The following is a 22,712-nucleotide window of genomic DNA, read 5'->3' as shown; positions in this document are numbered from 1 at the left end:
AACTTTTGCTAGGGGACTTCCTTAAAAAATGTATAATACTCATTAGATTGTTACTGTACCCATTTTTTAAATGTTATGTCATGCTGCTTCCTTAGTCAGCAATGATATATTAGTTTCTAAAGGTAATGCTTTGGCACTTAGATAGAAGACCTACGTTTCACAAATGCTGAGAAGACATGGATTGCATGAAGGACGTGGCAGATAGGGATAAAATTATACTTCAAGCTCTCTAGATGTTAATGGAGGCTACTGTTTCAGCGCCTCTGGAAACCAGGCCACTTGAATACTGATAATAGCTGAAAGCTGTGGCCAGGCATGGCAAACAGGGTAAGAATATACATCAAGCATTGTTGCAGTGGGGATCCTGCAACACGCATATATCAAACCAGGAGTCCCGTGGAAAGGAAATATATATATAGACAGACAGATTCTTGCTAGCTGTTTCAGAGATGTTTATTTCTCCAGCCGCATGGCCGGAGCTCTGCCCAGGAACTGTCCCAGTCACGGGACCAAGGGTCCTTCTCCCGCGCAGGGAACACAAACCAACCAATGGGAACGAGGCTGAGCAGGGACAGGGTAGCCCCGTGTCTGTGCCCTCAGGGCCCCTCTCCCAGGGCTACACGGCGGGGGAGGGACCCCAACACCTCACCCGTTTTATTTTAATAAAAGGAGAATGAAAACAACTGGATAAACATAACAAGAACAGTTTCAAAACAAAACAAGCCACCCTCCTGAGTCTTTAAATGTCCAAACAGATTCTCTGGAACATCTTAGGGCTGACAGAAGGGAGACAGAATTCTCTGAGCATGCTTTGTGGGGAAACTGAGGCAGGAGAGGGTTTAACTTCTTCCCTCCCCCTTTTCATCCCCCACTCGGCATTGGAAAGGGATTTTTGGGGAAACAATTGGCAAAAGCATGGTTTTGTGAGGGAAACCATGGATGAAAAAACGGATTGGGAATACACTGGGGGTAATAGGACATAGGGTAAAAGGGAAAGGTGGGATTAGGAAAGGGAAACTGTAGGGGGGGCTTACAATGGAGATACTGTCTAACATGACTACGATTTTTTTGCATATATACTGCCTTTTACAGGAACACCATCAGGCCCAGTGACCTGCGATGCTTGTAACCCTTTTCTCCCTAGTACAATATTAAATTCCACCACCTCTCCATCTCCCAAGCTTGGGATGCATTTTTCAGGGTTATTCTTTTTAATAGCAGTTCTATGCACGAATATGTCTTGCTGGTTGTCACACCTTGTTATAAAACCATAATTTTGCTTAACATTATACCATTTTACTATCCCTAAGGTCTTAGTTGCTACGATCTTTTCCTTTTTCCGAGTGGCTGCTGTTTTCTGTCTCGCTGCGTCTTTGCTGTCTCTTTCGGTCGCTCCCGTGTTGGAATTGTCGGGGCTGCTCGTGCCTGCGCGCTCTTCCCGGGGTCGCGTTCGGGGCTGCGCGGGCCGGGCCGGGCCACGCCGCTCAGTTCTCCGTGCGTCGCCTCCTCTGGTCGCAGCTTCGCTGCCGCTGTCGGGCGCTGCACCCACATCTCGGCCGGGCCCCCGAGCGATGACTCCCCCGCGCCCCGCTCCAGCGCGCGTCTCGGCTGGGCGCGGCTCCGTTCCACCGCCATCGCCGCCAGCCGCCGCCCGCGCGCCGCCCCTCTCAGTCGGGCGTTCACGGGGCTCGCTCCACCACGCACTGCACAGGACCGGGCAGGCACCGCCGGGTCCCGCCGCGCCTCGCTCCGCCACCGACACTGCGGCTCGCGTGGCTCCGCCCGCGCGCGGGAACTGCCTCGCTGCTGCTCTCAGAGCGCTCGGTGCACGTGGCCTGGGCCGCACGGTCCCTGCGCCACGCTTCCCTTCACCAGGACACAGCTGACATTGCTCAACAGTCTCAGTAACTAAATAATATTCACGAAAATATTCTTCCATCGGCATATATTTTGACTCCAGTATTAACTGTGTCCAAACGGTTTTCCAAAAGCCCTTGGTAAGAATTAAATCCCAAGAAACATAGAAAAAGTTCTTAAACAACCATGCCAGGAAGTGTTTCAGTTCTTTTTGAGCTTGAATCAAGCTAAAATTTACAAATCGTTGTTCAAGAATCATTTTAAGTTTAAGATAAATGTCCATATGCGGCTCTGAGAGCCAAGAGTCTTCCCACGGTTCCTCCATAGTTCAGATATGGAATAGCAAAGCAAAACCAAGAAGAGGAATCCAAAGTTTCCAGGGTTTACTCACACAAATCAGTCGCTTAGGGATCGGGGATCGTTCTGCTCACAAATCTCCACCATTTGTTGCAGTGGGGATCCTGCAACACGCATATCTCAAACCAGGAGTCCCGTGGAAAGGAAATATATATGGACAGACAGATTCTTGATAGCTGTTTCAGAGATGTTTATTTCTCCAGCCGCATGGCCGGAGCTCTGCCCAGGAACTGTCCCAGTCACGGGACCAAGGGTCCTTCTCCCGCGCAGGGAACACAAACCAACCAATGGGAACGAGGCTGAGCAGGGACAGGGAAGCCCCGTGTCTGTGCCCTCAGGGCCCCTCTCCCAGGGCTACACGGCAGGGGAGGGACCCCAACAAAGCATGACTGGAGAACATCCTTGTGTTTCTGCCAACACCCTGCTGACACCCGCTACTGGCACTGTAGGGGTCTGGCTTTATGGACTGTAAATGTTTAAAAAATGAAACAGCATGTAGAATATTCACTGTACTGGGTAATGGCAAAAAGAAGTTGAGGAGAAAGGGAGGGTCAACAGATTGATTGGTGGAGTCATACCAGACATCCACTTATTAACATCTACATTATTATTCACAGCTGTATTTTTTTGTAAATCTACATTTTTCACAATTCATTCCATGGTCAGTCAGAATACAGTTATTTTTGTATTCTTGACAGATCTTACTTGTTGCATCATAAACTGATTTGCTAACAAGCATGTTGAAATGTGCTCCTGTATTTAAGTTTCTCTTTGACTGGGTAGCAAAACGTAATAAAGAGAGGTGAAATGTTCAGCTGATCAGGAGACCATGTAGTTTTAGGTTTGATATGCACTGATGGTTCTTTCCTGACCTTCCTCTGAATTTGCTGCACTATCCCACCACAGCTGTTAGCACAATGTCAGCTGGAAACCTCAGGCCAGCCAGGTTCGTCTATGTCCTCTTTAAAGCCACAAGGTTCAAGTGCTTTCATGTTTCAGACTGTATTAGTTCAGTCTGTCCTAAATCAAATATCTTTTAAATGAGACTAATCTCAGAGAAAGTAGTCCATGTGTACCAAAGCTCTAAGAAACAGCTTACCTGGCATGTTTATTCATGGAGCACTAATCATGGTGCCCAGCACTGTCCCCATCCCCATTTGCAATACACTGGTGAGCTGACATGATTTTGGTTTCAGGGAGGGGACACTTTTCCTCCAGCCTTTCCCTTTTGGCCCAGGAGAACCATAGCTCAGGTAATTCAGTCTGCAAGGCTTGAAGCAAGTCGCTGTTGCAGTGCTACAGAGCTGGATTGACTTTGGGAGTTTTTACTTGTTTCTCATGTAGCACTAGCACTCACTAATCCTACAAAGGAAGGAGACTTATAAAGAGAAATCTATTAGAAGAAAAGAGTTGAAGTTAAAATGTGAAATTCTGTACATTTGAGCTTTACTCAATTGTTTAGGAGCATAAAACACAGGAAGGGCCAAATTTTTAAAAACTGGGAAAATTATGTATCTTTCTTGTAGATGAGTAAATATTTTGAGAATGCACAAGGTCCTGGCTTATTCTGCAAGTGATGTGGTCCTAAACCTACCATGTTGAAAGTTTGTGAAGGCTGTGTGGTGACCTGTGCAGTAGTTAACACAAATGGCAATTTTCTGCTTGTTCTTTGTTCAGGTTTGCTTCATTTGCTCTGGCCCAGTTGTCACTACTTAAACTCATCATAATTTTTTGACCCTGGGGCTAAGCAATAGAACTGTATTGTGAACTCCTCAATGGCATTAAAGTCACTGAAAGAAGAGTCAAATACAAGTGGCAATCTTTGCCTCATGGTGAGATTTGGAGGGGGACTCTAGACATGGACAGATTCCCCTGAGAAGGGGGATGTCCAGGGATGCCACAAGCAATCTGTTTGTCCCACAAATAAGAGATTTGTTGATCCCATTTAAATGAAAAAGTGGTATGTTTTTATATGCAACCCGATAAAACTTTTTTTTTTAAACTGAAGCAGAGGTGCTTCTTCTACCAGCTCCAGTGCAAGCCTCACATGTGCCTGAAGGAAAAAAACCTCTAGTTGTTTAATCTGCCATCTGTGTTTTCATGTGTGTGACACACCTGTGAATTTCTGCCTGCAGGTCACACTCTCATTTCAAACTTAAGTGCCAAGCACGTCTCTGTGAGATGTGGACAGCATTTTGTACAGAAGAAGTCTGTGAAGGCAGCACAGACCCAGACCGGTCCTTTGTTTTGGGCTGGCCCACTACAAACTGTGTGGCAAATTTCAGGTAAGAATTGAGATATATTTTATTTAACAAGTTACATAAATGTTTTTAGGCTGACAGGTAACAAGACTATCATAGATTCATTTCAGCACCAGTGACTGTGGGGAGCAGCAACTTGCTGATTCTCTAACCAATTCCTTCTACTGCTTCGAGCAAGTTGCCCTCCATACCTCATCTTCCATCTCGCTTACCATTTTAGAAGTTGAGAAAATGCGTGATTTGGCAAAGCACTTTCTGTGATGCAAACTTGCTCAGTGGAAATTACCTTTTTTTGTATAACTTGACAAACACCTTGGCTAATTAATAAGATGAACGACAAATATTAAATAGCCAAGCTAATGAAAGGATCAAAGTCTCATAAGACAGCTTTAAACAGAAGGCCATGTATTAGAAGTAGCAGGAAACAAACAGTGAAATACTGACCTTGTCCTATTTCTCTTTTCGATTTAATTGTGCCAGAGAAAATGTCAAAATTCCTCTTAAAGCAGAATCTGTGCATTTTAATAAAGAGAAAAATTTTTGGTCTGTCTTTGCAGCATTGACTGTAAGATACATACGGGCTGTAGAGGTAATTTCAGTGATTAAGATAATTTTAGTCGCAGCAGGAGGGCTCTTTCGTCACTTTGGATGAGGGAGGGCACCATCCCCCTGAAATCCCAGCTGCTTAGCCACAGTAATTTGCCTGGGTCTTGGAAAATGCGTTTTCTTCTTTATCAACAGAGAGCAAAAGCTGAAGTAACCGGCTTAATTTCTGTGTCACATTGTCCATACCTTAGGACAATGTTGTCTACAAAGTGCACTCTCTTGAGCTGGTTGTGCTGTTTATGTTTTTTACACTTAATAGTCCTGAAACAAAGATGGAATTTTCTATTGATTTTCAACTGAAATCTTGCCAATAAACGGGAGCTTTGATCTAAAGACAGCATGTGATCCTTTATAGATATGTGAAAGTAGCTGAATAGGAAAGCAATAGCTTCAGTCAAAAAAAGACTAAGAGATTTTACAGAAGTGAAATTCTTTTATGTCTGGAGGTACACAGAAAAATCTGAAGTGCCATGTGTGAGTCCATAGATGACTGTCCAGCAGAACTGAAACAACCAAATCAGAATCACATTTGTAACATTTATAAAGTGCATTTCCCTCGCAGTGTCATTGAGTAGCTCTGTAGTTCCCCAAATGCCTGCTCTGGAAATTTGAAGAATGTCATTTGCAAAAGCAGCACTGGGAATAGCAGTTACATCTGGGACAGGATTTAAATCAAGAAAGTTGAAGCAAAATTAGGTTAGACTTCTTGAACTGTCATATTATTAGCTACATTTAACTGGACAGCTTTGTATCCTTCAAAGTATACACATGAGATAAAGATAAATGAGATAAGCCTTGAAATGTCCAAAGTTAAACCCTACTAAGTTCAATGGGCTGATATGTGCTTTGTGATGTGCTGATAAAACAACTAATAAATAAGAAAATAATTAGAATAGTGAAAGTGGAAATAAGTCTGCATACCTGAGGAAATAACCTTTAAACTTTTGAATTAAGCTCTTTTTTTAAAGTGCCCTCCTCTTCTATTTGGACATTACTTTAAGAACTCAACACATTTCCTACTGAATTAACTGGTAAGGCTTTACCTTCTGTGGCAAAAACTGATAACTGGGGCTTTTGATTTCCATGGCAGGCTTTTCAGTTGACTTAACAGGGAAGCAGACTTTTCATTCAAATCTGGATAAACCTTTTAGGTTTTGTAGGTATTTATGAAATTGCAACCAAGAAACAGTCTATTCGTTTGTGGTTTGTACAAGGACTATTTTGGTATTAGAATGGTGGCTGATTTGTCCTGGTTTTCTTTAATTCTTTCAGGTCTGCAGAACAAAAGGAAACATGGCTGTCTTTTTTGCAAAGGTACTTTATTATATGGTCTTTAAAGACACTGCAAAGAGTCCCGGTCTAGACGAGTGATTTCCAAGCTGTGGTGCCTATGCCATCATGATAGATAAGCTCTTTCAAAGTGACATTAAGAATAAAAAATCTCATGTCTTCTCCCTCAGAAGATCTTGTCTGCTTTCATGCAAAAATCACTGTGCAAGGAGGGAATTGCTTCCCTGTGCTCAGCAGAAAGCTGGAGTAATTCCTATCACACATTGCTGCTTCTCAACACAGCAGCAGGAGCTCTGCCACTATGGCTCCAGTTGAGCCTGGAGCTCTTTCCACGCTGATGGCATTTAATCAAGCCCAGCTGAGGAACCTCTCCTCTAACTTGTATGCTGCTCAAGGCTGGCTGTATTTAGTTCTTAAAAAACATGCCCCAAGCTGCAGGATAAGGTGGGAGGGTTTGCATTAATAGAGCTGTCTTATTTCATTCAGTGTTTGGATGGAAAACTACTAGTGATGGTTCTGTTTTCTGGTCACCCAGGTCTTCTGGTTGAGGCTTGTGTCTTTGTCTGATTCTTCAGAGTACCTGGGTTGTTTAAATCATCCTTACCGCAATGGTTTCCAGTTCACTGTTCAGTCCTTAGAACTAGTCTGTACTGATGTAACTGATTCCTGTAGGAGTCTTTAGTGCAGACTGAGGCATCACAGTGATGGGTAGTTTTTGTTTTCACTGTCTCTGCTTTCTACAGTAAACTTCAGTACAAAAGGGCATTACTGGGGGCCACAGTCAGCATCCCTTCCAGATACTGCTGGAAGCTTTCTTGTCCTCAGAGATGTTTCTACTGCAGTACATCTGCAAACAATCTCCTTCTTACCAAGTTACTGCTGGATTGCTGTATAAATCTACATCTTGCTATTTATGTTTGCAATGTTAAAAATTTACTTGTTTTGTACTTGCTTTGTCAGTCGAATAAGAGAAGAGAAGGAAAAAGACCATCCTAAAAGCATTCCTCTGACGATAATTGCAAAGGATGTGGGAACTTGTGCATATGTAAGTGTTCTTGAGCTAAACAGGGGTCTAAATCCACATCACCTATGAGTGCTATTCACCTGCAAGTCCTTTGGATATTGAGAGGGTTCCTTTGGTTTGCAATCTCCTTTAAGGATTCAACCCCTTGAAAAGGCTCGGTATAGACAGCCCTGAAATGTTTTTTCCCGGTGTATAATACATGATTTCCATTTTAAAGACAGTGTGCTTGGTAAGAAATACTGGTTCTGGCACATGAACTAAGTGAAGTCCCAAGAAACACCTCTAGCAGAATTTACGCATAAGCATCTCCAGAAATGTCAGTACAATGTTTCCTTTTTTTGTTTTATTGCTTGTAAACTTATCGAAATCCACAGCTGCCTTCATTAAATTCTGCAAAGTTGCAGTTGTTTTATTGTTTATAATGATTTTAAGTCAGTAAAGCAGTATATAAGAACACCCTGAAATTGCCTTAAGCATATTATTCATCAAATAATTGATGTTGGTAAATTTATAGCCAAAGAGTAGATGGTAAAGGAAGGTCATCCATAGGGTGATTTGTACCTTTCTGACTACATAATTTTTAACCAATTTAAGCTAAATTCTCATATGTGGTGAGTTCCATAGAGATACCCTAGCATTCAGTGATAATCCATCCATTCTTCCTGTGCTTTTTGTCTTTTCTTTCTAACTATGCTTGTGACATCTGTATTTCAAGCTCAGAATCCTAAGGAGCATGGGCAAGGGCATAAGAAATTTTCACAGAAGTTAGATTTCACTGTAAGTCTTTGCCCAACAATGAATCTCCACTTAGAATTCTATATTTGCATAAATGTAAGCATAAAGGAGTCTGCCTTTTTCTTTTTTTTTTTTCCCCCCCAGAAAATCATTATTAAGGTAAACAGTGATAGAATTGCCAGGTTGCTAATACAAAAGTTAATAAACAATACTGATAATTGTGACAGTTCAAATGCAGGACTGCAGATCAAGGTCTGCTCTGGTGTAAAAGTCTATAAATCATACATGCACTCAGGCGTTGCAGTCTTGTACCAGGGTTTGTTGGGGTTTTTTTCAATGTCTTTTCTCCTTAGCTATAATTAGCTCTCGTGCCATATATGGTCTCTTGATACTGACAGTCCTAGGAATGACACACTGTAGTCTAGATATTATCAGTAATAAAACAGAGGAGGAACAGATGGAAATTTTGTGATGCACATAGTTCTTATGGTGCTGTGGTTCCTGTGCTACAGCAGCTGGAGATGCCCAAGAATTATTTCATTTTTGGACAGTAGGGAAGGCTGAACACAAGGCACAAACTATATTCTAGCCAAGAGGAAAACTTATGCAAATGTGCTGACCTACTCCTGAGAGCCAGATGTCATTGCTTCAGGCAAATGTTAAATTTTTTATGGTATGAGCATTCAGATCTGTCCTGAAGCAAGATATACAGTATTCTCACTACTTTCCTTTCATTACCATGACAGCTTGTTACTGTCAGGGACTTACACAAATGTACAGCTCAGATCTTTTTTAAATGCAAGATGTCAGGGGGTTTGTTTCACCTGAACATCTTATGGCCAGCATAAAATTGACATGTTACACAAGGTGTCAGGGCATTGCAAACTGTCTTGAGACTGGCGGTAAACATCTACATCCCAGCTCTGCTACCTTCCCTTCTTTGGGCCATCAGGTATGCCTGGGTGGTTTGTTGCAGTTGGCTTGCCTGTGTTCTGCCAAGGCTTTAGTCTGGCCATGAACCAGCTGCAATCCAAAGCTGTGTAGTCCTATTGGCAGAGCCAAGCCAACCTCTAATGAGGGCTTAATGACTTGTGCTTGGTGTGTGGAGTTGGCTGGGAAGTGAGGCCAGGGTGGGTGTGATGCTGCAAGCATTAGAGCAACCCATGGAGCTGAGGTACAGAGCACTGCCCAGCAGTACAGGAGCAACACTGGTGCCAGGCAGCTGGTGCTGAAATCTCACTCTGGAAAGACTGCCTGTGGAAAGTGGCACTTTGGCTGACATAAAGCTTGGCACTTTGTGCTGGTCGCCGTAGCTGGTTAAGAAGTGGTGTCTCTGCTGCTCCATGCTTTTCCAAACTGCCTATCAGCAGATTCTGGAGGATGCTGGAGAGATAGTGTCTTAACTGGATGGAACATTACCCAAGAGGAAGTGCTTCTGGTACTAAGCCAAATCTAGCTTTGAGAAATCTGTATAGAATGTAGGAAAGGTTATAAGGATGAACAGCCTGTGTACAGTACTTTCTTACCACAGAGATCTTGAGTTGAAAAGGACAGAAATTAACAATTGATACTTCACTGAAAAAAACTCCCTGAAATGTTTCATTTTTTCAAAGGAAACTTGCATGCTTGTAAATTAATCAAACCATTATGTTTCCCTTATGCAATGTTCAAAAGTGCAGTTAGTGGTTCCGACTTTTTGCATATTTTTATGTCGAAGTCATGTCCCCAGTAATTGTAACACTCTTTCTTTTGATTGAGCTGTTGGGGAAGCAGAAGCAAATACAGAAAGTGTGTGACAAAGCAGAGGAATCAAACCAAATCAGACAGCTGGACTTTTATCTATGTAATATAATTTATTTATCAAGTAAAATTTTAACAAGATATTCTCACTTTTTCTAACAATGAATTATGCAGAGCTACTGCACTTCAGATACTCTTTGCAAATCCAGACTTTTAATGCCACTTTCCCCTTCTCCTTTTTTCTGTTCACAGTCAAAAACCCTAAATGTAACCAATGCTGATACAGCAAATGATGTAATTCTGATGGCCCTGCAGCAGCTGGGAATTAATGTAAGTCTTTGCACCAGTTTTAATGAGTCTTTTTTTGTAGTTACTTTTAACAATCAGATCTTCCCTTGCACTTTTTCCAAGTCTTAGGATATGAACATTAATTAAATCATTTAACACAGCAGTTCAGAGCTGTTGAAATGCAGCAGAAGTGCCTTGTTAATGTACAGACCTCTGGAGATTATCAAGTGCCTTAAAAGTTTTGAGTAAGCCTCTCATGCCTGTAAGGGATCAGTCATGTTTCAAGTTGCTTTTAAATATCTTTTGCTGATGCCTAAGAGGAGATATCTTGACACAAGAAGTGAGAGTTTGATAGAACTCCTTTTGAATGCTTCAGTGTGAACAAGGAGCCTACTGGTCTGCCTGTTAGTTGGTTTCAAAATGTGCAAACATGCATGATCAGCTGTGTCCCCAGATTGCACTGCTCTCAAGTGTCCCAGTCAGGTACTCTAAATATCCATGGACCTTTGGAGTTACGTGAGATGCAAATGTAACTAAGTGATTGCGTGGGATCTGAATGCACCCAATTTAAACAGTGTCCTGAAACTGTTTTGGAAAAAGGTTTTTACAGAACTTACGATAATGCAGGGTAGTGTACCAGATAGATGCAGTGATCCCTACTAGATCAAGTACTGCCTCAGCTGGCTTCCTTTGCTCTAAACCAGGTAGTGCCTCAGGTGTAGTAGAGAATCAGTGCCAGGGACAAGAATTCTGGCTCTCTCACTGTGTTTCACAACGTGGCTCCAACCAACACTGATGATCATATAGAAGCTCCTGGATGACAGCTTATTAACTGGTCTATCAGCCTGCTGTTTGGGTAACAGGTTTCTTTGAAATGTTTTGATGCATGTATTGATCTCATTGTATGGAATCTGACAAGTCTTTCCTTACCACAGCCCTGAGTGTGAACAGTCAAATATGATGAGCAAAATGCCACTGTTAGGCTTCCCTTGGGCTTCTGGAGACTCGCAGCAAAAGTTGGAGTAACTTCAGAATTTGCCTTCCCCAGCATCCATTATCGCTATTCTATACAGGCTTTTAGTGCAGGGGTCTATTCTGCTAGCTTGGCATTTTCCAGGCACAGCAATTTATGTCTACCCATCTTATGATGGCTCAGACATCCCATTTACACCAGGGCTGGGGCTCTGGCTCAGAATCCAGTAGTCCATTTAATTAAGGAATCTCTGGAGTTGGTAGAGGGATTGCAAGGTGAAAAGGATAAAAGGTGAGTTAAAATTAGGATTTTAATTGCAGATTGTCTCCCCTGGTCTGGATCAAAAATCAGGAGACTGAATGCTATTACAACTGCAAGTCTTTATTGTGATGTGCTTCATTTTTACCCACTTGATGGGTGTCATTTGCACTTCCTCACTTTGTGTACAGAAAAAACCAGGAAACTGGTAGTGTTTGAAGAGAATACTTTGTTTGAGATTAGCAGGAGGAGGAGCTGGTTGGGTTTCAGCATTGTGTTCTTTTGTATGTATCACAATCAACCTTTTCCTCCTCTTTACACTTTTATTTCAAGTGGAAAAAGAATGAAAGCCATCTGAAAAATGTAAAATCTTGCCTGCAGAATTATTTGCCCAAGTAATAAACATTTTTTCACTGCTTCTTTATAGCAGGAAGCCTTTTTTTCATTAGAGGCATATCATAAGATTAGCAATAAAATCAAACAAACTGAATAAATTAAGCTGTAGCCAGCATATCAATCAAACACCCAACCCCCGGTAGGATTGTTCTGACTGTAAGGAAGCTCTGCCTTATGTGCTCTATCAAGTTTTTTTATTTCTGTCCACAGAGAACCACTTGAAAGGAGCTCCATGACTTTACAATGGCAATTATAAAAACTACATTTCACATATTGTGTGATTAATGGGGCTATTACTTTGGCTGAGTTCATTCTGGTTTAATACATCAGGGTTTTTTCCTCTGTGGTTTCTCTGGTAAAATGACAGCTAGCTCATGCAAAATGGCATTGATCATCTGTTCCAAATTATCAAGTGGGGCAGAAGGAAGGGCCTTGGGTTTCCCAGCTTTGTAAATACACTTGCTGACTTTTCTGGGACAGTCACATTTATCCTGACAAATGGCCTCATAAAGCCATAAAGGACAGCATTTGCAGTCGGAGATGAACAGTCTGCCTCCTGGAACCACGCTTACTGGCTCTTCCCTTCCCCTGCTTCCCCTTCACAGCAATGAACCTTTTCATATATGTATGTGAAAGGAAAAGCAAATACCCTTTCTTGTGCTCTTCAGCTGCATTTATTTGCTCCTGGCTGCTTGCCCTGAGGCATCAGAGATGTCTCTAAAGCCTATTTATTTTCCTTCTGCCCCCTGCTAGCTGACTTAACAGCAGTGCTAATATGGGCCAGAAAGCTCTGTCAGTAAGAGAGCAAACTGCAAAGGCTTCATTGGGTGTATCAGCATTACATCAGGTGCCTGCAGCAAGTAGGAAGAGTCTCAAAAGCCTTAGGAACACTGGATGAAGGTCCAGATAATGCAGGATAGTTGGCAAGTCTGTTTAAAAGGAGGTAGGATTTAACTTTAGATCTAATAAATGCTGTCATGAGGTATTGATCACTTTTTGTAGCCAGAAAACTTCTAGACTTTAATTATCCTAATTTAGTAATGTCACTGAAAAGGGACTTAAGGTAAAACAGATCACTTTTAATGCAGTGTATTTATCCACTTTCTATTTTCCGTTGTCCTGAGAGTGGTTTATATTAAATGTCATTCCTTTTATTTCTGTTGTCTCACCATCGTATCTGAAATAAGTACTACTCTCTGTCTTCAATTAAACTGCAACATTGTACATTTCTGCTAAAGGCAATATTTAGAATTTGTTTTAATTCAATTTGATTTAAATCAGAGGTTTTCACAGCTTTTTCCAAAAATTATCATATTCCCCAGTCTTTTGAAAATTGTCTCTTTTGATGTAAATTTATCCTCTCTGCTGTACATTTTAAAGAGGGCTCAGTAGTCTTAAAACACCATCCATCAGTCCCAAACCCTTCCACACGTAAGGACTGCACAAAAAGGCTGACAGCAGCCATATAGCGAGATTTTGGGGCAGCACTGAGTGCCTGGAACCTGGGGCTGCCTTCCGTGCCTTGGCATCATTAGGGTGGGCTCAGGTCTCAGGTGAAGGTGCTCCTGCCCTACACTCCAGTGTCAGTCACAGGATGCTGTTGGCTCACGAGCCTGAGCTCGTCCTGCTTACTGGAGATGTAAAAAAGCTGGGGAGAGGGTGGAGCAGAGTTCTCAGATGTGAGGCCTGGGGTGTCTGTGTGCCAGAGCACATCCCAGGGTTTGTGATTACCCTGGTACTCAGGAGGGAGCTGAAGGGTCACCTTAGCTCACACATCCTGCCCGCTGTCTGCCACAGGCTCTGCAGGAGGTTCTTCTCCTTGTGCTGCTTAGCTGCCCTCCCTCTGGGGATCAGACCTGCCTCTCCTCTGTGCTGGGTGTTGCTCAGTGCTGCCAGGGTGAGGTGGGCTCTGACATCCATCCCTCTGCTGCCAGGAGGCACTCCAGTCTGAGGGAGAGACTTGGGGCAAATCTCCCCCTTTTCCTTCAGAAATGATGGGCTCCAGCACCTCTCGCTGCTCAGAACTGAACCCAGGTCACATAAACCACATTGCACATGACAGACACACTGCAGGAATTTTGCTGGTGGCAGACTTGGACACTGCAAAAGTAAAGGGGATTCCTTTGACCCTGCTGGCAAGGTGCAGATTATCCTTATATTGTGAGAAACCTTATGTGAACCTGTCCCTTATTCTTAATTTTGGTTTTAAAGGGCTCTGAAAAAGACTACAAGCTATGGGTGATTTCAGGAAGAGAACATGCTCCTTACCCTCTTATTGGTAAGTTGTTGACATTGTTTTGTTTTTCAGTATTCACTCAGTTACTACTGCTGTAGGAAGTGAGAAATAAAGAGAAGACTGAAATTCAGTTTCCTCTTTTGTTTTATTTTTCCTGTTTTTTCTCTTAGTTCCCTGTCACGCAAGTTTGCCTGTTTGGGGAGCCAGTGAAATGCTGATCCTTTGTTTTGAAAAGCAACTGTCTGCTTGTGTCACTAAGAGCTTGAAGAAGTTAATTTATTTCTGCCCCAATTTTGCTGCATGAGCCCCAGTCTTTCTACAGAGTTGTCCTCTCCAGTCACCTCCTCTTCTGGAGGTTGTCCAGCTTTACCACATGTCTTCCTACACCTCCATAGCATTGTTTACTGCCCTCCTCAGCAAAACTCAGGACAGTGTTGAGAAATGTTCTTTCCTTCCACAACTCGAATTAACTGATTCAAGAGGTCCTTTCCAATCCTGTATTTCTCATTCTGGCTGACAGCTCCCCTCTGATTAGGAGCAAATTAGTGCTTATTCACTTTCTAAAATGATTTTCAAAACATTTCAGGACCAGGAATCAACACAAATCTCAGAAGTGATTGGATGGAGTGATTTGATTTTGGCCCATGATTCACAAATCCCTTCCCATCAGTAAGAACATTTCCCTGTAGAAGCCCAGCATTACTTGTGCTATATGAGTTTGCAGATAATTAGAACAAGAAAACCTTGTGGATTTTCTGTTTTTTTCACCTGCAAATCTAATTCCAGTAAATCTTACCATTTCTTCTCAAAGCAGCCTTAGCTACAAATGCTTCACTGGAGTCAGACAACATTAATATTTATAAAATGTTTAACTTGTGCACCTTATAGAGAGTGCAAACTGTTTTGCCATTGAAACATACCAGACGTCAGGCTTCTGACCATTATTGTGTGTCTTCTTCAGATCAAATCACATCCATGCCTTTACACATAGAACCAGAGAATTCAGAAATGGGAAAGGCCTTTCTAGTTGACTGACTCTCACTGCAAATTCAAGGTGCAATCCTTGGAAAAAAAGAATCTGACATGAAAGGGATGCTGTTCTTGATACTTATGCAAAGGTTTATTAGATAAAGCCAAGTTTTATCATAGGTGCACATCAGAAGCAGAGTTTGACTGTGCCATAGCCTCATACTATCTATAATCTCAAATAACATCTCTTCCACTCTCTAGTGTTCAAGTCTAACTGCAAGCTAGCTAAAACATCTTAGCATTGCATCCACATTTAATATATTTCATCCGCCAGGTCTTTAGACAAGTCTGAAAAGCATCTTTCCGGTGGCATTTCTGAAAGCTCCTCCAGAAATGAATTGCCTCAGTGTAGTCCCCAAAGATGCTGGTTAAAGCCAAGCACAGCTCATTTGCATCAGCCCTGTGATTAACGTTTCCTTCCTGTTTCAGCCTCAGACAGGAACCATAATTGTGTTGCATTTGACTGATTTGATAGCTGTTGCACTTAACATGCTAAGGGAGGGGAAGATCACTTCCACACTGGACTTTTTTGGTTTTGCATGCTCAGCAAAAATTTGATGTGACTGATCCCAAAATCTCATTTCTCTCCAGAATGATATGAGCAATCAGTACCTAAACTTTCAGTGCCACAATAAAAGCAGTAGAAAGAGTAAACACTGAATTCAGAAATAGTCACTCATTTTTTTCTGGCAGGCTTTTATGTGATACAGCTGTAATAGATCTGATTTTACTTTTACATCTGTTTAACTACACCAAACACAGTAACTCCCTATCTGCCAGAGTATGATTTATGCCTGTGCAAATATGGAGAAAAGCAACAATTCTTAGATTAGTGAGAAAGTGCTGCGGGCCAGCAAGCAAAATCTGCTTTTCCTCCAGGGCAGATGGAGTTTTGCAAGTCTCCAGTCAATCCAACAGAGATTATTATGATTTCTCTTTGAACAGGACATGAATATCCCTTTGGAATTAAAATGAGCCACATTCGTGACGCTATGCCCCACGGATCAAAGCACTGTGCCTGCCCCAGGCAGCTTCAGGGCCCTTTCTTGACGGAGCAGCTGCCCCAGGAGCTGCAGTGCCAGTTTGTGCTGAAGCCCAGCCAGGTGGCCGCGTGCCAGCAGCTGAACGGTACGTTGTCCTCTCACCCCAGCATCTCTCCCCACAGCCAGGCCACCTCCCTGGCTCTGCTGCAGAAGGCAAATGTGCCAGGCTGGGGGTGCAGTGGGAAGCACAGAGGAGCGTGCAGGTGTATCTTCCAGCTACTCGGGGGAGTTTGCAGTGTAGCTCCCCCTGATTTGAGCGTGCTGTTGTATATGTGTCATCTTCGTAAGTTACATTTTGACAAGCTGCCTGTCAAGTGATTGTTCTAAAATCAGGAGAAAAGAAAGACAAAATCTCTCCCCTGCAATTTTTGTGCGTCTGTTAGCTGAGCTTCTCTCTGCAGCCCTTGCTGCGCTCTGTAACAAGGCAGGATGGTTTTACGGTTGAAGAGTCAAGGCTTGACTTGGGCACAGAATTCCCATGCAACATTTGGCAGCATCCTTTATCTCAGCAAGGTACTTGGAACTACACACCTGCCTCACTGGGACCCTCAAGTGGCAAAGTCTAGGCAGGTACTTGAGTACCTAGATGAGGTGAGGGGACAGAACTTTATTTCGGTACTCTTGAGTAAAATAAAGAAAGTAATATTTTCTTCTGGCTTTGGCCTTGATGCTGCAAAAATACGAGCACCTGCTCTCTGTTTTTCACTCCGTTGTCAATGACTGTGCTCTGCTCATGATAAAACAAATAAGGAGATCGTAACAGGATTGGGGCATTAGACTTAGGGCAAGGACACATCCCATGGTGTGTTTTTGTTGTTCTTAACATGCTAGCATACTCAGCTCAGTTAGGAACCCTGCCTTACTTCAACATTTTAATGACCATATCATAAAAAAAAAGCCATCCACACTGTTGTCTTGGGCACTCCCCAATACCTAAGATCTGCCACAGTATATGAATATGAATAGAATCCATTTGTAATGTTTTCAGAAATTAAGTACAGTGAAGCTACAGCAGGGTCCATTACAAATTATTCTGGAAATTGATTACATTTTATATAAATTAATTTCCTTTCCACATGCATTCATCCACCCCCTTCCCAGTGATTTGTATCATATATTACTTCATGGCATATTTTAAGAATGAGGCAATCTAGCAAAGGGGTGTAATTAGGTTTACAGGCCCCGCTTTGGCAGCTGATGTTGACTGGCAAAAGAAAATAGAAATGCAAATCAGGCCTGTAGAGTTCTAATGCAGATGTGTTATCATCAGTGCTGTGCAAGCTGCAGGAATGGAGGGAGCCTGGCTTGGGGCAGCAGAAGCCTGGGGCAGCCTGCAGGTCATGCACAGGGACTGCACTAAATGGGAGAAAGGCTTATAGTCCACCTTTCCTTCTTTGATCAGACAAAACCTGTTAAAGTGATGTGTAGGTGTGACTGCTTGCAAAGGAGGTTATCTCACATACAGCACTGTTAGTTGCATTTTTCCTAACTCTTTTGGGTTTGGAAAATGGCAAAAATTACCTGCATGCAAGCCAAGGCTGTGATCTGGCTTTGGGCTCATCTTCAGGTCAGTAAGCCAAAGTCTGTGTTGCTGTTGTTGGGTACTCACTGGGCACACTACCACATACAGGGTGAATTTACAGAGAGCAGTATCTGTAACCCCATACTTCACTGCCACATGCTGTGCTGTCCTCCCTCCCATCACTTCCCTGCATCAGGGATCCCTCTGTGCTGGACATGCTGTCCCTTCTGGAGGCAGCAAGGAGCAGCTGCCCAGCTCTACCAGGGTGCACCACAGTTAGACAGCAGTGTAGGTGTTGACAGGCAGGCAGGACTGACAGCTGGCCCTCATGTCAAGTAAGTAGCTGTGTGGACACCAAATGTGGTGGTGTAATTGCATCAACTGTCCTGGCAGGATGGTTAAAAAAAGTACAGGAGAATTTTCTTTGTGGAAGAAGTGAAGTGTTTCTGTTGCCTCTGCTGTAGCCTTTCCTCATGTAACAGGAATGGCCACTTACCAGTTAAACATAGCCATTAAATAATGCTCACGAGCACATTCTTAAATAGAGCTGAAGATTTATTTAGAAGTTTCTGATTAGTTTCAAGGAGAGGAAATGCCATTTCCATGGCTAGGACACTAACTATGAATAGACTTTCACTTCATGTAAAATATGAGCAGAAGAGGTGGCTGCTGTGAGCTCTGACCAAAATTTTCCAACAAACTGGTATTACTTTTTTTCTGATTGTGGCTTAGGATAATCTACCAGAGCAAGGCCATGAGGTTTTTCTATGGAAGTACTTCTGCAGAGCAATAATTTGCATCTGTCTTGGCTGAGAGGAGCCTGGGCTTCTCCTAGTGTTATAACTTTGCACAGGTTCAAGGAAAGAAAGGGTACATCCACCCCTTCTCATCTCCTCTTCAGCTTAAGACTTCTCAACCCCCTTAAAAAGGGGGTATGAAAAGGATGAGTTTTCCTGTTTTTCAGTGAATGTTAGTTTTTAAGTGGCAGGGCATTTTGTTGCCCTCCATCAGCTGTTGGTTTCTGCCCTGGTCTGCTGAAGAACACTGGCTAAGATTTCCTTCCTGTCCCAGGAGAGAGCTGCAGTTAGTTACAATGACCCTTTGCTCTCATTCTCAGTTTGAGACATGGCTGTTAAGAGGGGAACAATCAGTAAGAGACTAAGAGGAGTTCCTAATTTTAAGACCTTTTTTTTTATTCACTTCTGCTCTTCCTTGTTCTCCAAAATAGCATCCTGATTTTTGCTTCCACTGAGATCTACAGGGTTTACAGAAAAAACCACCAGTACATACTTGCCATTGTGTCACTAGAACACTGGCAAACCTTAGTTTGTGAAGTAGACCTTATTCTGGTGCTTATATCCAGCTCATCTAAAGGAAAAAAAAGTAATTTTGAAAGTTACAGGACAGTTCTGTTCTCCCAAAACATGATGTGTCAGGTAAAGCCTTAGACACACAGTAAAGCCAGACTTACATTTCTTGAACTTTTGGACTGCTTAAAATGTATATCCTCATTATTTCTTATGAAAATAATTTTTCTTCAGGCTTTCACATTCATATGTTCACATTTTGAGTTAAACTGTTAACTTTTCATCCTGTAAGCATCTAATGAAAAGACTTCCACCCATTCCCAAAGGGAGCATGATCTGGAACGGAATGATGTATAATGAAAATCACTCTTTGAGCTAAAACCCCAATTCTAATAAAGTATAGGAAAGAATAAAGTATTGGAGAGAAAAATCTGGTATTGTACCACAGTCCTTAATTCTGCAAGCCTTGCTTCTGGCCTCCACAACACTAGAAAGTAAAATGTTTGGAAGAACCAGCTAATTAAAATGTGTATGGGGTAGGCAAGCAACTAAATCAGTGCTGATTGGCTTTGAAAACACCTCGAAAAGAAAAAATAACTCAGAATAAGTTTTTCCCCATTAGCACTTCTGTCATAAACAGTCCACACTCCTTTTCCCCTTAGCAGTAGCCCATGCTGTTAAGACCTCACACTGGCCGATGTTGAGAAAAGTCATATAAAAAAAACCCTTTTAATGTACCAATACCGGTATTTCCTTCTCTATACACTGCAAACAGGAGCTTCAGTTAGTATAGCTCCATCGATATCTCATGAAATATGTTAAAATGGAGACAAACTGAGCCCATCAGTGTGCTGGCAGCATGCTGAAATGCCATCTGGAAGGCACTGATTAAAGGGCAGGCACCGTCCCTGGGCCATGATCAGCAAATGCTTGGTGTGAGGACACTGATGCTACTCTTGCACTGTGGAGAAGAGGGCAAGGGCAGTGGCTTTTCCTGGTCAGAAAATGCCTCACCCCATTAGTTGATTTTCTGGTGTCAACTGTGGGGAGAGTCTCCCACATTTCCAGGAGAACTAGGAAGCCTCTGGACAGCATGCCAAGGTGAGGGCAATGGTTTTGCACCTGTGGGTGGAAAATGAGTTATTTAGCAGAGTCCAGCCCTGTGTGAAGTCAGCAGGCTGAGGTTTGCTATCCTGCACTTGGTGGTGAGTGCTGACACTGCTCCCCTAGTGCAGTGCAGAGCAGATCCTGGTGATCCTCTTCAGGGCATGAGTAAGGCAACACATTCTACACACACACACACACACACACAGACACACACACAGAGGTATGTGCATGGTGGATTAGGCTTAGCTGGATGCAAGGAGTTGGTTGAGTTCATGACAGTTTTTCCTTTGAAACCGTAGCAACCACCAAAACCCAAATACTGGAACTAGAATTGAAATGCATTTCTCGTAATAAACACCTTTCTCTTTTCCCAGACTTAAGCCAAAAGTCATTTAAAAGGAAAAGATCTATCATAAATTGGGCTTTTTGGCGTGGCCCAGGCACTCATTTGGACAATGCACCCCTCTCCTCAACATCTGCTGCTCCTGGGAAGCTCTTTGGCCTCTTACTAACAACCATCTGTGAGGATGACAACCTGCCCAAACCCCTCTTGGTGAGTCCCAGGCTCAGGGTTGGGTCTTACAGTGGTGGAATTTCTCTGTGTAGTAAATGAAGATATGTTTGTAAATGGGGCATTGAAATTACCCAAGCAAAGAAACCAGAAAGGTTTCCAAAGGGAAACCTCGTTTGTGGTTCTCAGCAAGAACTTTGTTTTTTAACATATGCTGTGGTCAGGCCCAGTTAATAACAGCTTGAGAAATGTATGTGATCAGTCTGCTGCTCTGGGCTACTTCTTCTTTATAGCCCATGCTATAAGGCTGGTTTCCTAATCCTCACTTACACAGTGTAAATAAATGCCGCGTTCACACACACTTTTTAAACCACTCCCAAGATCTCTGTAAAATCCCCACATCCATAAATGTCCCATCTACTGTCCCATATAGGCAGCCCACGCATGCATAAAAATTCCACCTGCCCTTAACTAGGCAATTTCAGAGCCTTTCTTGAAGTCATTCCAGGGCAGGCAAGCACTCTGAGTCCTCATTTTTGGTCTGACAGCACCACTGCAAAAAACAGATGGGAATGGGGAGGCTACTGTAGCATCTTTTCATCCTCTCTTGAGGGAGCTCTGGTGCTGTGGATGCTCTCAAAACTAGCCTAGGAACATGAAAAAGGTTGTCCTAGAGCCCATTCCTAGGTATAATTAAGGCATATATGTGGCATTTTTGGTCATTGGAGGGCTGCCCTGTTGTCAGTGCAGCAGATGAAGTATTTACAGAGTGGGAATGAGCCCTGCAGGATCGGGCCCTTTGTCCTAACAGCCCAACTTCTGTCTGGAAGAAGTTGCCAGAACCCCACTGAAATCAGTGGGGTCACACCAGTTTATAGGAAGAGATGTTTTGTCTCCTAAGCCGGTGCTTGATATGCAGCTTTATCACTGTCTGAATAGTGAATCATACCAGGACTTTTCAGGTCTTTTAATAATGTAAGGTTGTTATTTTCTTTTGAAGGAGCAGTGTGCATTTTCATCATTTAGGTTATTTAAATAAGCCCTCCAGAGATGGACTCTGTATGACTATGATCACCTGATCCCTCAGTCTCTCTGTTTAAGAGATGAGCCAATGCTGCATTTCAGAAATTTTTCCAAAACATAAATATTAGTAAATTTTTATCTGAAAAAATCCCCAGAGTTACTCAGCATAGAATCACAGCTTGATAGAATTCATGCTTTGAATTTTAAACATTGTGTTTATGCTACAAAATATAACTTACTTCTGAATTCATGCAGCATCTCTGGAGAATAGAATACTGGGGGACTGAATGGGATTTACCTGCAAGAGAAAGAAAATATTGGGGATGAATGCTACAGGCCTGGCTGGCTAACTGCTTCAGAGCTTCCAGCTTGCTTTCACAGCTGAAGGGCTCTCTTTTGGCCAGTGCCACAGTGAATTGTCTTGCACCTTAATTTCATTCCTGTAATTTTGTCTGGGTTTGTTAGTTTAATAGGGGCTTCCCATTTTTACCTTGTGAATATTTTTGTTCAAAATATATTTTCAAAGCATTTGTGCTTTGTGCTAACATCCTGTGCTGTGGGACTCAGCCTCTTTTGATGGCTCTAAATTTCTGCAAAGAAAATGAAAATGCTGACATGAGTCCCGCTGCCATGAAGGTGCTCCTCCAAAGCATCCTCACTTACGTGAATTCTTGATCTTGGACTTCTGCAAGAGTGAGAAAGAAACATTAAAGAATAAAAGTAGAAGTAATAGCTTCCATTAGACTTACATGCACTGCTGTGTGGCAGGAAGACCTACCTTACAGCCCAGACTAGGAAAGTTCCCAAACTCCATTCCTTAGCCATTGCTGTTCACTAATTCAGTTTAATGATGATGGGCCAGTGTCCCAGGACCACCCCTCCAGTGTCCCTTTTCTTGCCATCATTTTTGATAACTTGGTCCTCAGGCCAGTGTGTGCATACACATAATCTGCACGTGGTTCCCCTTTCGAAGAGATAAACATGACAAATTCTACATTGCTTGGAGTGGGCCTGCAAGAGGTGACCTGCTTGTCTGAGAGATGGCCCGCAGGAGACCTCAGAGAGCTAAGCATCTGGCAAATGTCATGAACATATTATCTCAGGAGAAGTTTCAGCATTTCCTTTTCTGCTTGTTTTCCTCTCTTATGT

The 22,712-nt window shown here is 42.7% G+C and overlaps 1 protein-coding gene across 4 annotated transcripts in view; it reads left to right on the top strand.

Annotated features, from left to right (window-relative positions):
- Positions 1-22,712, top strand: part of ARHGAP20 (Rho GTPase activating protein 20) — a 61,968-nt gene that overhangs the window by 31,015 nt on the left and 8,241 nt on the right. For 3 of the 4 annotated variants that reach the window (XM_048294773.1, XM_048294775.1, XM_048294774.1), the window contains exons 4-10: positions 4,350-4,499; positions 6,354-6,395; positions 7,332-7,416; positions 10,123-10,200; positions 13,997-14,063; positions 15,996-16,178; positions 20,404-20,582. In XM_048294773.1, the coding sequence (XP_048150730.1) occupies positions 4,350-4,499; positions 6,354-6,395; positions 7,332-7,416; positions 10,123-10,200; positions 13,997-14,063; positions 15,996-16,178; positions 20,404-20,582 (784 nt within the window). The remainder of the gene's footprint in view (positions 1-4,349; positions 4,500-6,353; positions 6,396-7,331; positions 7,417-10,122; positions 10,201-13,996; positions 14,064-15,995; positions 16,179-20,403; positions 20,583-22,712) is intronic. The other variant, XM_048294776.1, reaches the window with a different exon arrangement.

Source organism: Corvus hawaiiensis, chromosome 2 (assembly GCF_020740725.1).
Source record: "Corvus hawaiiensis isolate bCorHaw1 chromosome 2, bCorHaw1.pri.cur, whole genome shotgun sequence".
Taxonomy (NCBI): domain Eukaryota; kingdom Metazoa; phylum Chordata; class Aves; order Passeriformes; family Corvidae; genus Corvus; species Corvus hawaiiensis.
Note: the sequence above shows the minus strand (reverse complement) of the source record. Positions and strands in the feature narration are given on the sequence as shown.